General features: G+C 59.3%; 1 protein-coding gene and 1 pseudogene across 1 annotated transcript; one reads left to right on the top strand and one right to left on the bottom strand.

The window, feature by feature from the left end:
• LOC137467576 (uncharacterized) overlaps positions 1–14,917 on the bottom strand; it is a 441,429-nt pseudogene extending 426,512 nt beyond the window's left edge.
• LOC137467584 (class II histocompatibility antigen, B-L beta chain-like) lies at positions 1,655–3,824 on the top strand. The gene is given in 6 exon segments (XM_068179063.1): positions 1,655–1,736; positions 2,224–2,496; positions 3,059–3,106; positions 3,109–3,249; positions 3,252–3,320; positions 3,730–3,824. Coding segments are annotated over 6 exon segments (708 nt in total).
• Positions 14,918–15,796: the final 879 nt, after the last annotated feature.

The raw sequence follows: 15,796 nt of genomic DNA, 5'->3' as shown, positions 1-15,796 counted from the left end.
CATTGGTCCTGGGGACCCCCGGGGGAGCAGAGGAGAGGAACCCCTGGGACCCCCGGAGTGGGGAGAGAACAGAGGGGTGATCCTGGAGCTGGGGGAACCCCGGCTGGCTGGAAAGGGGGGGAGCCTGGAGAGGAGGGACCCCTGGGACCCCTGGGACCTCAAAGTAGATCATCAGAGCAGAAGGGACCACATGGACTCCCAGAAGCTCTTGGATCATCCCTAAGCAGGACACTGGAGAAGGGGGAGCCCCTGGAGCCATTGGACCCCCATCACCCCAGGGAAAGGAAACCTCTGGAACGCCAAAAGTGGAGAGATCAGAGATCGGGAAGTCCTGGGACAGTTGTTTTGGGCTGAACCTTGATATAGTGGAGATTTCCATGGACACAAGACTCCTGCTGAGTTCTAGGGGTGGACTTGGGCAGTGAGGAGCCTCTATTCCAGTGCGCTCCCACCTTGGTTTTCCCCAAAGCAGGATTTGTCATTCCCAGGGTGTGGCTGGATGGAGAAGGAGGAAAAGCCGCGAAGATCCTGCTGGAGGAGGGGCTGCAAATCCAGCCCAGGGAGCTGCAGGGAGGAAAGAGCTCCCCGCCCTGAGCCAGGAAGGTGGCCGGAGATCCATCTGGAGCTCGGAGCTGGTGGAGAAGGCTCATGGCAGGGAGAAGCCACACAAGTGCAAGGAATGTGGGCAGGGTTTCAGCAGCAGCTCCACCCTGATGGAACACCAGAATACCCACACTGGGGAGAGGCCCTGTAAGTGTGGGGAGTGTGGGGAGAGCTTCAGTGGGACCTCTGACCTCACCAAGCACCACAGGATCCACACTGGGGAACGGCCCTATGAGTGCTTGGAATGTCAGAAGAGCTTCAGGTGGAATTCAGAGATTGTCCCTCACCAGTACTTCCACACCAGGGAGAGGCCCTGTGAGTGTCCCGAGTGCAGGAAGAGCTTCGTGCGCTGCTCCAGCTCCATCCCCCATGGGAGGATCCACGTTGGATGATCCCCAGTGAGCCCCGTTGGGCAGAGCCCCGGTGACTCCGTTCTGGGTGATCCTGGTTGGGTGGGGGGAAGGTGTTGGAGAGATTTCTTTCCCCTCTGCTTGTCCTGGTGTGATTTGGTTGGTAATAAATTCCCTCCCTGTCCCCGGGCCGGGTCTGTTGTGCCCGTGCCGGATTTGCTGAGGGATCTCTCCCGCTCCTTGTCCCCAGGCAGGAACCCTCGGTTCCATTTGCTGTCCCTGTGCGGCTGCGGGGGGCAGGGACAGAGCGGCTCTGGGGGGTGCCTGGCATGGGGCCAGCGTCACCCCTCGCCACGGGCACCCCTGAGACCCCGCGCAGCCGGGCACACATTTCTGGGCACAGCTGAGCTCCCAGCTGCGCAGCGCCCCAAGGCTCCCCGTGCCTGGAAAAGCCCCAGCCGGGGCTGCAGCGTCCCGGAACCGCTCAGCCAATCCAAACGCAGCCAAAACGCGCTGCAGCCAATGGGAGCGCGAGGAGTTGAGGAGTCATCGGTTGTGTGGCAGAGCCTCGGCAATCGGTGCCCAAAAGTGCTCGGAGCCAATGAGAGCGCGCGGCGCTGCTGAGCCCGCGCTGCTCCGGACTGGTGCTGCCAGCGCAGCGCGGCCGCTCTGGGGCTGGTGCTCCCTGGGCGGCGCTGGCCATGGGGCGAGTGGCGGCAGCTGGGGCCGTACTGGTGGCACTGGTGGTGCTGGGAGCCCCCCCGGCTGCGGGCGCGGAGCTCTCGGGAGAGCGGGGGGGGCGGGAGGCGGTGGGACAGGGGGGAGAATGGGGAAAAGGGGGCGGTGGGAGCCCGAAATTGCAGGGGCAGGAGGAGGAGGGGACCCCGAAAGGAAGAGCGGGAGGGGCTGAGGATTGGGGGCAGGTGAGGAAGGGGTGGGAGAGGGTGGGAAAGTGGGGAAAAAGGGAGAGTAGGACCCCAAAACTGAGCGGGAAGGGGGGCTGGGCTTTTCGGAAATTGTGTTTAAAAGGTTGGGAAAGAGGAAAAGGAGTAAATGGCACACCAAAACTCATCTGGGGAGAGGCTGAAAGTCGGAGGGGAGAGGATGTGAAAGGGGAAGTGTGGAAGCGTGGAAAAGAGGAAGTGGCAGCTCGGGCAGGAGGGATCCATGGCGGCCTTGGGGCACAGGGGGTGCGGAGTGGGGATCCGGGGTGGATCCCGGAGCTCTGGGGCTGCTGGGGGGGCACCCCCGGACCTGTGTCCTGCACACACAGGGGTGTTCCAGTACGTGGGAAAGTCCGAATGTCACTTCATGAACGGCACGGAGAAGGTGAGGTACCTGAGCAGGTTCATCTACAATCGGGAGCAGTACGCGATGTTCGACTGCGACGTGGGGCACTTTTTGCGGTTCACCCCCTATGGGGAGACAGCAGCCAGGTATTGGAACAGCGACCCAGACGTTATGCAGCAAAAAAGGGCTGCGGCGGACTGGCTGTGCCGGTACAACCACGAGTATCTCAGCCCGTTCCTCACGGAGCGCCGAGGTGAGCGCGGGGCAGAGCGTGTCCCCTCGGGCCCTGCCCTGGCAATGACCCTGGAGCCCCTCAAAACCTCCCTGGGATCGGCCCAGAGCCCTCAGCCCTCCTTGTGCCCATCCCCGAGACCTTGTGTCGCTGCCACTGACCCCCGTGGCTCTCCCAGTCCATCCCAGTCTCTCCCAGTGCCTCCCGGCTGTCCATCTCAGCCTAGCGTGGTGCTGCCGCCTCTCAGCCAATCAGAGCGCGTGTCTCTGATGACTCATCAGTTGCCAGGCAGACCCGCAGCGCCGAGTGCCCCGCACTGGACTCGGCCTCCCAGTGCCGCGCGCTTCGTTCCCAGTTCCTCCCAGTGCCGCCCCAGTCCCTCCTAGTCCATTCCCAGTTCATTCCCAGTTCACTCCTAGACCTCCATCCTCCCTCCCAGTGCCCCCCATCCCCTCCCATCTCTCTGAGTGCCACCCCAGTCCTTCCCAGTCCATTCCCAATCCCTCCCAAGGGCCACCCCACCCCTCCCCTCTCTCTCCCAGTTTTCCCCAGCTGATCCCAGTCTGTTCCCGCTCTCTCCCAGTGTCCCCAAGCGTATCCATCTCGCTGGTGCCCTCGAGCTCCCAGCCCGGGGCTGCTCCGTGATGGATTTCTAGCCTGCCCACACCCAGCTGAGGTGGTTCCAGGGCCAGCAGGAGCTCTCTGTGGTGGCCACTGACATGGTCCCCAACAAGGACTGGACCTACCAGCTCCTGGTGCTGCTGGAACACCCCCCTGGCGCGGGCTCACCTGCAGCTGCCAGGTGGAGCACATCAGCCTGGAGCACCCCCTGAGCCGGCACTGGGGTACAGGGGAGGAATTGGGGGCGCTGCCAGAGCCACTGGGATGTGCTGGGAGCAACTGGGAGGGAGTTGGAGACAGCCTGGTTTCAGCTGGGAGAGGGGCTTGGAGGTGTGGAAGGGCTGAGAAGTGGTTTGAAGGATGCTGGGGAGGGTGGGATGGGGTTCTGGGGGTCCTGCTGGACACTGGGAGGGAGTTTGGAGGTGCTGGGTGTGACTGGGAAGGATTGGAGTGAGTCTAGAGGAGCTGGAAGGAGATTGGGGATGGAAAAGCAGAGGTTGGGATGAGGTTGGTTGTGCTGGGAAGAGACATGGAGGGGTCAGGGTGAGTCCTGGTGAGGCTGGGAAGGAACTGGGACAGGGTTTGGGGTGTCTGAGAGGTTTTGGGGGGTCCATACCCCTGCAGAGCCCCCAGAGATGCCACTGGATGCCGCCCACAGCAAGATGCTGGCAGGGATCGGGGGCTCCGAGTTAGGCTTCGTCTTCCTGGCGCTGGGGCTCAGCTTCTAGGAGCGTGTGTGCTCCTTCCCCGGGGCCCCCAGCCCGGCGTCACCCCCTTTTCTCTGCACACAGAGCTCCTGAGCCGCCGCCGGCTGCAGCCCCTCCCCGTGGTCTCGGGCCCGGCCGGGACCCCCCGCTCCATCCCCACGCTGATTTTGGGGGGGTCGTGTGTCTCCCCAACCCTGCTGTCACTCTGCCCCTGCCCGCCTGCTCCCAGTCTTCCCAGTAAAGCTTCCCAGTTAAACCCAGCCCAGGTTATGGGGGGCAGTGGGGAAGGACTTGGGGGGACCCCACGCGGGGGCCGGGACTGGGCAGGGAGGGTGGGGTCCAGGTGGGGAACACTGGGTGCTGCGGGTCTGCCCGGCAACTCGTGAGTCATCAGCCCCGCTCGCTCTGATTGGCTGACTCTTGTCCTTTGCGTTCTCTCATTGGCTGAGGAGAGGCCCGGGACTGGAGAGAAGCAACGGCAGAGATCCCGCCCCGAGCACCGGCACGGGGACAACAGACCCAGCCTGGGCACACGGAGGGAATTTATTACCAACCAAACACAGCAGCACAAGGAGAAGGGAAAGAAATCCCTCCAACACCTTCCCCCCACCCAACGGGGATCACCCACAACAGGGCTTATCCACGATGGAGAGACGGGGACAGCCGAGTTTAGACCAGAAGCCAATTTCATTGAGGGTACCAGGTGTTTATACAGGGTTTTACTTGTGTGGTGCTCAGATAGGGCTCGATGTTTGCTAACAATTTCCCATTGGTTACACATTCTTCATGACATCACGGCACCTGGGAACATTATCTTATCACAAAGTCTCACAACAGGTTGCTTGGTCACTTCTTGCCCAGGGAGACTTAAACTGTGTCTGTGTCTCCCACAGTTTCTGCTCAGTCAGGCCTCAGATATCGGCCCCTTTATCAGCTCCATTGTTTTCCTCTCTGTTTTATTCCCCATTCGGGGGCACCAGGGCTCTGCCCAACGGGGGTCACTGGGGATCATCCAGCCCGGATCCTCCCATGGGGGATGGAGCTGGAGCAGCCCACGTAGCTCTGCCCTCACTCTCTTCCCTCACTCCAAGCTCTTCCCTCACTCGGGGCATTCCCAGGGCTTCCTTAGTGTTGCGTCCGTTGGTGTTGGGTCAAGTTTGAGCTCCTGGAGAAGCTCTTCCCACACTCCCCACACTCGTAGGGCCTCTCCCCGGTGTGGATGCGCCGGTGCATGGTGAGGTGGGAGTTTCGCCTGAAGCCCTTCCCGCAGTCAGGGCAGCGGAAGGGCCTCTCCTCTGTGTGAATCCGCTCATGTAGGAGGAGATCGGAGCTGGTCTGAAACCTCTTCCCACACTGGGGACACTCGTAAGGCCTCTCCCGGGTGTGGATGCGCTGGTGTCTTCTCAGGTCTGAGCTCCACCCAAAGCTCTTCCCACATTCCAAGCAGGTGTAGGGCCGTTCCCCAGTGTGGATCACCTGGTGCTGGATCAGGTCAGAGCTGTCTCTGCAACCCTTCCCACACTCCCCACACTTGTAGGGCCGTTCCCCAGTGTGGATAACCTGGTGGCGGATCACGTGGGAGCTGTGCGTGAAGCTCTTCCCACACTCCGCACACTCGTAGGGCCTCTCCCCGGTGTGGATGCGCCGGTGCCTGATGAGGTGGCAGTTTCGCCTGAAGCCCTTCCCGCAGTCAGGGCAGCGGAAGGGCCTCTCCTCTGTGTGAATCCGCTCATGTGTGAGGAGAGTGGAGCTGGTCTGAAACCTCTTCCCACACTGGGAACACTCGTAGGGCCTCTCCCCAGTGTGGATCACCTGGTGCCGGGTCAGGCCAGAGCTGTTCCTGAAACCCTTTCCACACTCCACACACTCGTAGGGTCGTTCCCCAGTGTGGATCCTCACGTGCTCGATCAGGGTGGAGCTCCAGCTGAATCCCTTCCCACACTCCCCACACTCATAGGGCCATTCCCCAGTGTGGATCACCTGGTGCTCAATCAGCTTGGAGCGGAAGCTGAAACCCGGCCCACATTCCAAGCAGGTGTGAGGTTTCTCCCTGCCATGAGGCTTCTCCAGAAGCTCCGTGCTCTGGCTGGATCTCTGGCCGCCTTCCTGGCTCAGGGGGGCTCTTTCCTCCCCACAGCTCCCTGGGCTGGTTTTGCAGCCCCTCCTCCTGCAGGATCTCCGGGGCTTTTCCTCCTCCTCCATCCAGCCACAACCTGGAATGAAAAATCCTGGTTTGGGGAAAAAACAAAAGGAGAGCACCTTGGACTGGAGGTTCCTCCTTGCCCCACTTCATCGGAGGAATTCAATGGGAATCTTGTGTCTGTAAGAACCTCCAAAGCACCAAGATTCACCCCAGAAATCCTGCAAACTTCAAGAGACAGATAAAAAACACCCCAAACCTCAAAATTCAGCAAAAACCATAATTTCCTCCAAAAGATAAAGATTCAGCTGCCACATAAAACCAAAGCACCAACATTTAGCCAAAGCAAGCTCAGAAACACCAAGATTCACCCTGTGAAAATCCTGGATCCCCCTCCACAGTCACCTGCTGCATGTGGGGGGAGCAGCGCTCCTGGGGCTGGGGGGAGGCTGCAGACACAGGGAGGGGTGGAACCTTGTGCTGCTTCCTGTTTCTGCTCCTCCTCCTCCTGTGACTCTGCTCTTCCTCACACTCCTCTTCCTCCTGCTATTCCTCCTTCTCCTGCAATATCCCACCTTCTCCTGCCACGTCCATCCTTTGACCATTTTGTTCCTCAACCCTGCTTCTCCTTCCCTTCTCCTCCTGCCCCCAGGCCCAGCACCCACTGCCGGCTCCCTCTTCCCCCTAAATCCACAGCATCCCAGCGCAGGGGCAGGGATGGAGCTGGGGCATGTCGGGCTGGGGCAGCGCTGGGCTCTCGGCCGCTTCCGCCCGCACTCGGTCCCCGCTGCAGCCGCTCCCGCCAGGACAGCGCGGGGGGGCCCGGCCTTGGCGCTGCCCCACTCCCACCTCCCCAAATTCCCCTCGCGGGGGCGATGGGGCCGAGGGGGGGGCGCAGGTGGGCTCCAGGTGGGGAACGCTGGGAGCTGCGAGTCTGCCTGGCAACTGGTGAGTCATCAGCGCCCTGCGCTCTGATTGGCTGAGCTCTGCCTGAGGGCTGGGGCTGCAGCAAAGAGGGGACACCCTGCTCCAGGGGGGATGTCCCGAAAACGGGGGACCCCCATGAAAGGAACAGGAGGAAAGTGTCTTTACAAACAGATGCTGTGAATCTGCTCCGAGATACGGCCAGGCACCTGTGCATAAGGAAGAGTCAAGAGAAGCCATCGGTTTCAGGAAATGCTATCAATTGATGACACAGACTGCTGCTCAGCCAAGGTCCTGCTCAATTCATGAACTTCCCGAAGAACAACAAAGACTTGACAGAGCCAGGAATATCGTCTGATATACAATAGTGGGGTGCATATGAAGGGGGTATGTAGCAGGTGGATTGGGAAGTCTGCACCTCTCAAGTACTTCAGCCAATGGGGAAAGGGAGAGGGAGATGTGGCCAGGAGAATTGGGATGAAAAGGAGGCTGTGTCCTCCAACAACTGCAGAGATCCCATGGGGAATGTCCCACGGCCTCTCCCATTTCTAGGAATGAAATTACTTTTACAGGACTCCTCTGTCTGCTTTGTGGACAGAAACCTCTGCTGATGTCAATTTTCCCGCACACCCTGGCGCTCATCCGGAATTCCTTCCACCGTCCGGGGCGGTGGGCAGGGAATGCAGCTGAAGGTGCCTCACCCACTTTGGGTGATCGGCTCCCTTGGCTGGCGGTGGCACCGGGGATCGATTGGGGACCCAGGAGTGACCAGGAGACAGACGAGGGACACATCAGGGGGATCTGTGAAGAGTCAGCAGGGAGAGAGCACTGAAAATCTCAGCAGTGAGTGCACTGGGATCTTCGGGGAGTGAACATGGCAGGGCACCCAGGGAGGGGAGAAAAGGGAAAGCCAGGGAGGGGTCCTGGCCAAAGGGATGATGATCCCAAAATGTCTCTGAAGGATCCCTTGGGAGAATGTTGAGGTAGTTTGCACATTCCCCTAGAGGTAACTAAGGACATGGACACCCAGGGGGGCAATAAAGGAAGTGGAGAAGGGATTTGGACAACAGGGGATGGATGGTGTTGGTGTGCTGGGAAGGGATCGGGTGAAGGGCAGTGGGCAGCAATATGGTGAAGGCAAGAAGCAGCAGGAGGAATCTATGTGGTAAGAAAAAGGATGATGGAAAAGAGGAAGAAGAGAAAAATACAGAGGACTGGGATGTATTTCAGCACTGTTCTATGCTCAGAATTTGCCAGCTGATCCAGATCCTTTCCATCCCGGGTATCCAGGAGAGGAAAAGAAGGAGGTCAGGATGTCAGGGGGTTTCTCTGTGGTGGGCAGCGGCAGCACCGGGCGCAGAGGTGCAGGACCGGGAGCACGGGCTGGAGGCCTGTGGGGAGCTGCGGGGCCGGGCCGGGGCTGTGGGGCAGCCGGGGCTCAGCGCCGGGCGCTGCCTGACCCCACCAGCCCCGGGCAGGGCCGGCAGTGGCCCCCGGCCCCCAGGAGCCTGCGGGACGCCCCGGCCGCTGCCCGGCCCCGTGGAGCTGCCGGCCCTGCCCGCCGGGGGGGCCGCCTTTGGACACTGCGGCAGGACAGGGACCGGCTCTGGGATACGGGCTGGGGAGGGGACCCTGAGCACAAGGAGGAAAACAAAGCAACGTCTGGGAAATGCAGATTGTACATGGAAGGATCAGGGTTTTCTATTAAGCATTTGCTTTGGGTCGCTGGAGAAAGGAAAGACTTTGCACAAAGCTCAGCAGCTCTCAGAGGATGAGCACCCACAGGCAGTGAGCGCGGCTGCAGGAGTGGCAGAAGAAGGCCCTGGAGCACTTGGGCACAAAGGCACAGCAGCTGAATGCAAGAAGGGATGAGCAGAAGGCCAAGCTGAAGGCAAAGGCCATGGCACAGCTCCTACAGCCCCTCTGGGATCAAATCCAGGGCCCAAGGGGGCCCCGGCACCCAGGGGATGCGGTCGGCCACAAGCACCTGGCAGAGGCATTGCCCTCCTGGCCAGGGGAGAGCCCACCCAAACAGCCCCTGGGAAGGAGTCAGGGCTGTAATCCAAGATGCCATGGGTACGGCTTTTGCCATTGGCTTTGGCAAGAAGAAGAGCCAGACCCAGGGCAGATATTCAATTCTCTCCCTTGCAATTGATCTTGGGAATTCCTTACCCTAGTAATTCTCCACCCAGTGCAGGGTGGGGATAAGGGATGTACATTTAAAGCAGTCTGTGGCCAGAGTCCTGTCTCTTGTGAAATCTCTCCCACAGGAAGCTGGGCTGGCACAGAGCCTGCCTTGGCACTTTGCTGTTCCCAACATCCAAGCAGGACATCGGGCCCTGCCTAAGGAGGCCAAAGCAGCACCACTGGTGGCCAAGTGGCGTGGCCCATGCCAAGTGTCCCTGAGGCCAGAAACAGCCCCCAGCACAGCTGAGCACGGGGGGACCCCTCAGCCTGGGCTCCAGGGCTCTGAAGCCCCGGAGATTTGCACTTCCCGCCTGCAGCAGGAGCATGGGAGGCCCCCACGGAGCCTGCACTGAAGGCAGCGCAGCAGCAGCCAGGGCTCCACAGCGGGGCAAGCCCCTGGGCCTGCCCACACATCCTCTGCTCAAATCCTCTGCCTGGGCACCCTCCTTGGGCATCTCCAGCCACCGGGGCCAATCCTTGCTGCCACTGCTGCAGCTTCAGTGCTTTCTGGGCCTGCACTGCCACAGCTGCTGGCGAAGACAACGGCACAATTCCACTCTGGGTCTCAGCCACACTCACACACTGCGCTGCCTGGGATTGCACTGATGGAAAATACACCAGGTCATAGACTTGAACATTTTTAACATTTTATTTCCCTACTCAGCCTTGGTTTGCCTTGGCCTCGGGGAAAGAAATGGTAAAGGTTTTTTTAAGGGATGTTCCACCACTCAGTGGAGATGAGTTTAACATCTCAACACACTGGGAATGGCCCAAAAGATTCCCACAAAGATAACGCCCAGCAGCAAACAGCAACCAACACCTACCCCAGACACTGCCCCCGGCAGAGCTGGAGACACCTGCTCTGGAAAAGGCTGAGAAGGAAATCCAGCAGTTCCGACCTGATGAACAGCAGAAGCCAAGAAATCCGGGTCCAACAGGAACCCAAATACTAAAAACTGCACAACTTGAAACTACAGAACATTAAACCAATGGATTTAGATTGGTTCAGACTGTATCAAGTTTGGGAACAATCCAGTTAATCCCACGTGTCACGGAACGATTTTCTCTGCACACCCGGGCTATGTGGGGATGGAATGATTTCTGTTGCAGATCCTGGCCAGAATCAAGGAATGCTTTGACTCGAACACTAAACATATTGGTGGAGTTTTCTTTTCTCCTGCAGTTTCAGTGCAAAGTTTATAACAGAAGAGTATTTTTTGTAATAATCCTACTTCTATATTGCCGATTAGGTTTGGGCCAGGGATGTGAGAATGAGTTTTTACTCCGAGGGGAAGTAGAAAAAAGTTAATTGCCTTGGATTTTTTGTGTATTTTAGTGTGAGAGATACCAAAATTTTGGTCTGGGTTTTTCGACGTTCACCTTTAGGCTGCATTTTGGAAAACGAGAAGAGATTTACAGGTGACCATTTAACTCATAAACAGAAAATAGACGATTTGAAGGAAAAAATAAATAAAGCAGCAGGTTGTGGTGGGGGTCCACACATGAGGCTGCTGAAGGCTGCTCTGGAAGAGAAGCTGCATTCCAGGCAGCCAGCAGAGGAGCTTTAGAAATGCAAATTAACACTGCTGGGGCAAAGTGGGGACAATGGACCTGCCTCTTCTTGCCTGGGGCAGGAATTGGGCTGATTCCCTCTGCCCCTCACCCCAAGCTCTGCCTGCCTGCACAGATGGAATCTGCACAGCTGAAGGCAGAGCCCATGGTGAGGATCTCTGACTCTGCAACAGAAATGGGTGAAGCTGCAAAGGGAAACAGCAAATGGAGAATGCTGTGAAAACTTCACTAAAATAAGGGGGGATCATCCCTGTGCCCACTCCAACATGTGCTGGCACTCTCTATGCTATACAGGGAGTATCAGAGCACTGGGGTTTTTGCTATAACAAGTACAGGGAAATCAGTTGGAATTCATGTATTTGATGATCTAATTAGAAAAAAGCTGTCAATTGATGCAGCCCCGGCTAGAGGGAGCACCCAAAAAAGGGGAAAAGATGAACGGCCACCAGAACAAATCCTACAACACCGTGGACCAGCCCCTGGGAACCCAAACCAATTCATATCAGGAGACACAGAACCCATTTATCATTTCAATGCCATCATTAGATTACAAGCTGTCCTCAAAATACGAACCAACCAGACACCTCCAGCTCCTGACCTTCCTGCCGACCCATCCACTGAAATGAGGAACACAACATTTCACCAGGGGAGGGGTTCACATTATCTCTCAGCAGAAAAAGGAGGAGTTTGTGGAAAACTAAATGACTCCAACTGCTGTTGGCAAAGAGATGACAAAGGAAAAGCGGTGAAAAAAGATAACAAAGGAAATAGGAGAGCAGTTTATGTATTGGTCCAAACATGGAAAGGATGGGAATGGGACACGGTTTCGTGGCTCCCTGGCACACCATGGGTTAAACGAATGCTGCTTCTCCTCTTCTGTGCTACAGCAACTCTCATCTTTTTACCATGCTCCACACCTTGGGAGTGCAGCTCATCCAGCAGCTGAGCCAGGGGATGCAGGTGGCAGCCAGGCCTCCTGATCCAGACACGGCTACAAAAGGACAGGGAATGAGGGCACCGAGAATAATCCCAAAACCAAAGAGGACCCGGGAAGAACAAAACAGAGTCAATGAGTGAATCTGCCTGGAGATAGGGCCAGCGACTTGGAGATGAGGAAGTAACGGAGGGAGAAACCATCCGTTCCAATAAATGTTACAAATGGACCCGGACAGCTGCTCAAAGTCCATCTAAACTCCTCAACTTCCCGAAGAACAAAGACCAAACAGAGCCATGAATATCGGCTGTCATCCACAAGGAGGGGTGCATATGAACGAGGACAGGCAGCAGGCGGATCGGGAAGTCTGAACCTTCCAAGTCCCTCAGCCAGTGGGCAAAGGCAGAGGGAGATGCGGCCGGGAAAATGAGCATCCAAAGGAGGCAGCGTGCTACAACAAGGGCAGAGACCGCATGGCAAATGCCCCACGGCCTCTCCCTCTGCTCAGCAATCGAGTCACTTTGACAGGACTCCTCGGTCTCCTCTGGCCACAGAAACCTCCGGCGACGGGAATTTCCCCGCACGGGCCCGGCCACGGGGCAGCCACCTCTGTCCCAGCCACAGCAACCGGGACGAGCCAGCGCTGCTCCGGCAGCGGCTCCTGCCCAGGCAGCGGCGGGAAGGAGACCGCGGGCAGCCGCTCCCGCAGCGCCCTCAGCCCAGGGCCGGCACGGGCCGGACACGGCACCGCCAAGCCGCCGGAGCCCCCTGCCGCCCCCTCCGCCCGCAGCGAGCCCCGAGCCCCCGCAGAACCCGGCGCGGCTCCCACCTGCGCCGGGGCCGCCTCCGAGCTCCGCCAATGCCGCCTCCCCGCGCTCCGGCCGCTGCCGCCGCTCCCGGGCCCGCACAGACGCTCCGCCAATGGCGCCGCTGCCGAGCCAGGGCCGCCCTCAGGCCGCCAGCGGGGCCGTGCTTCGCCCCGCTCTCACCAATCAGCGCGCCAGAACCGCGACTGACGGCAGCAGCGGCCAATGGCAGCGAGGGGCGGGCTCTGCACACGGCACAGCCTCGCCCCGCGCTCTCAGGGCCCCCCGGGCTGTGGGAGGGCAAAGCCGGAGATGAGGAACAGCCCTGGAACGGGCCCGGGCCCGGGCCGGCATCGATCTGCAGCACCAACAAACTGCTCCGCACCTCCCGACACGGCTTTCCCGGCCCTGCGCCTTCGCCTTCGCCTTCGCTGGCTCCGGCTCTGCGGGAAGCCCAGCAGCCCCACTTCTCCTGCCCCCTAATTCGGAGCATCAGCGCATCGCTTTGATTTCCCCCTAAAAGGGAAAACCGCCCCAAAGCCCTGTGGTTGAGTGGGGGAGGGGAGAGATTTCTGGCACAAAACTCCAAAAGCTCCGAGCAGGACAATGAGAAGTCAATGAAGAGCCTTGAATCCAGCTTTCCCCACGCCTCCCTCCTTCCAGCTGCACCTCTTCCTCGTCCTTCATCCCTGCCCTGCCCTTCCCTCTCTCCTCCTTTAACAGGAGCAGCGACACCCTCAGTGCCCCGTTCCCGCAGCCCTGGCAGCCCGCGGAAGTAGCGGGTATGGAGCCGGGACAGGTCGGGATAAGCTGGGATCAAACTGGGAGAGACTGGAATCCTGCAGGGAGTGAGAGAAAGTTACCAGGCTCATACTGTAACGAACTGGGCTCGTACTGGGAGAAGCCACTGCCGGCCCCGGGACCACACAAAAACACCTCCCGGGGACCCCCCGATGTCCCCCGAGGGCCAGCTGCGGCTCGGCTTTGGAGCCCTGCCAGCTCCAAACATCCCCCCCAAAAAACCCCAACCCAGGCACCCCCCGGGATATTTGGGCCGAGCTCCCCCTCCCCGGGCACCTGCGGGATGGGGGGCGATGCTCCCGGGGCTGCGGCGACTTCTGGCAGCGCCAGGGCCCCGCGATTCCTTCTCTCCTCTCCTCCGGCCGCTCCCGGCTGCCGCTGCGCCTCTTCCTCCCTCCCTCCTCCTCCTCCCCCGTTCCCGAAGGCCGAACCGTGAGGGGAAAGGGGCGGGGAAAGGGCGGGAACCGTGAGGGGAAAGGGGCGGGGCCAGGCCAAGGGCGGGAACTGTGAGGGGACACTCTGTGAGGCGGCGCTCTGCAGACAGAACTGCCACGGACTGAAAATGAACGGCAAAGAAATCAGTAAGTCTGAAAGTTTTATTTGCTATCAAATACATCCCAGCCACCCATCCCCACACAGTCCCCATGTCACCGCTCCATACTGGGATCCCACTTCTCCTAATCTCCTCCCAACCCCATCTCACTCTGGAGGTTGTGGAATCGAGTGAGTTTTGGGTGGGATTGAGATTTTTGAGGTGGGAACAAGCAAATTGAGGCGGGATTGAGCCTTTATGGGTTAAAATTCAGTGGTTTTCAGTGGCATGTGAGTGGTTTTGAGGGGAAAGATCGATGCCTCTTGGCTTTTGGAGTGCAGTTAAATTGAGAAGAGAAAAAAATTAAGGTCAATAGAAAAGGAGAAGCAGCCGGATGTGTTCCCAACGTGGATCACAGGGAATGTGGGTCACCAGGGCTGTGCCCAATGTGGGTCCTCCAGTGGGGGATGGAGTTTAGCTCTCCTCACATTGGGGCACTCGCAGCGCTTCCATTACCGGTGGCTCCGTTGGTGTTTGGTCAAGGTAGAGCTGCTGGGGAAGCTCTTCCCACACTGGGGACACTCGTAGGGCCTCTCCCCAGTGTGGATGCGCTGGTGTCTGATGAGGTGGGACTTCTGCCTGAATCCCTTCCCGCAGTCAGGGCAGCAGAAGGGCCTCTCCTCTGTGTGAACCAGATAGTGCGTGAGGAGATGGGAGCTGGTCTGAAACCTCTTCCCACACTTGGAACACTCGTAGGGCCTCTTCCCAGTGTGGATCCTCTGGTGCTTGATCAGGCTGTAGCTCTGGCTGAAGCTCTTCCCACACTTGGAACACTCGTAGGGCCTCTTCCCAGTGTGAATCCTCTGGTGCACGTTCAGGCTGGAGCTCTGTCTGAAGCTCTTCCCACACTCCCCACACTCGTAGGGCCTCTCCCCAGTGTGGATCCTCTGGTGCTTCATCAGGTGTGAGCTCTGCCTGAAGCTCTTCCCACACTCTGAGCACGTGTGGGGCTTCTCCCCATCATGGAGCTGCTCATGGACCACCAGCTCCGAGCTCCGGCTCAATCTCTGGCTGCCTCCCTGGCCCAGGGTGGGTCTTTCCTCCTCAGATCCCCGCGATCTGCGTTTGCAGCCTGTCCTCGTGCGGCATCTCCAGGGCTTTTCCTTCCCGCTGGGTTCCTGTGTCGTGGAGCCGCTCAAATCAGCCTCTTCCACGAGGTTCTGCTGCAGGGATTTGTCCTCCCTGCTCTCCATCCTCAGCTCCTGCTCTGGGGGAGCAAGGACAAGGACAGGGTCTTCCTCTTCCTCACCGCCTCCCAGGGGCTGGGAATGGGAAATCCTGGTCTGGGGAAAACAAGGGATAAGCACCTTGAGTCTGAAGGTCCCTCTGCCCAAATCCATCTCTAGAAGTCCCTGGCCACCTGGGCTCCATAGAAACCTCCCAAACACCAAGACTCAGCCCTGAAAAAGCCTCCCAGGAGTTCCCCGTCCCTGCTCCCTCCCCTTTGCTGTTTGGGGCTCCCCCCGTCCCAGCTGCTGGGGGTCACGCTTGGATTGGGGGTCCCCCTTCTCCTCGCTGCCCGCCCTCCCCAGGCTGCTGGGAGTCCCAGCAATCCCAAAAGCTCCCCCCTCTTGGCTCTCCCCATTTAGGGCTGCCGGGGCTTTTTGGGCTCCCGGGCTCCCTTCTCCCCTTCCTCTCTGCTTGGGGCTGCAGGGGCTCCAAGGAGTCCCCCCTGCCCCTCTCCAGGCTCTTGAGGGTCCCGCCGATGGCAGCGCTCCCCCCTCTCTGGGCTCCCCACTTTGGGCTCCTGGGGGACACAGGGCTCTGCTCCTCCAGGCTGCCTCTGCCGGCAGCCGCCACCGGGACCCCCAATGTCCCCCCAAGGGACCTTTTCCGCTCGGCTTTGCAGTTCTTCATTCTCCAAACATCCCCCCAAAACAACCCGACCCAGGCACCCCCCAGGATATCTGGGCCGAGCTCCCTCTCCCCAGGCACCTGCGGGATGATCCCACAGCTGGGGGCTACGAATTCAGGGAGGGCTCGACCGCGTGTTTCCTCCTGCTGTCCTTGATCCGCCTTTGTCCCTCCTCTTCCTCT

The sequence above is a fragment of the Anomalospiza imberbis genome, unplaced genomic scaffold (assembly GCF_031753505.1).
Source record: "Anomalospiza imberbis isolate Cuckoo-Finch-1a 21T00152 unplaced genomic scaffold, ASM3175350v1 scaffold_69, whole genome shotgun sequence".
Taxonomy (NCBI): Eukaryota; Metazoa; Chordata; class Aves; order Passeriformes; family Viduidae; genus Anomalospiza; species Anomalospiza imberbis.
This window is presented reverse-complemented; position numbering and strand designations above follow the sequence as displayed.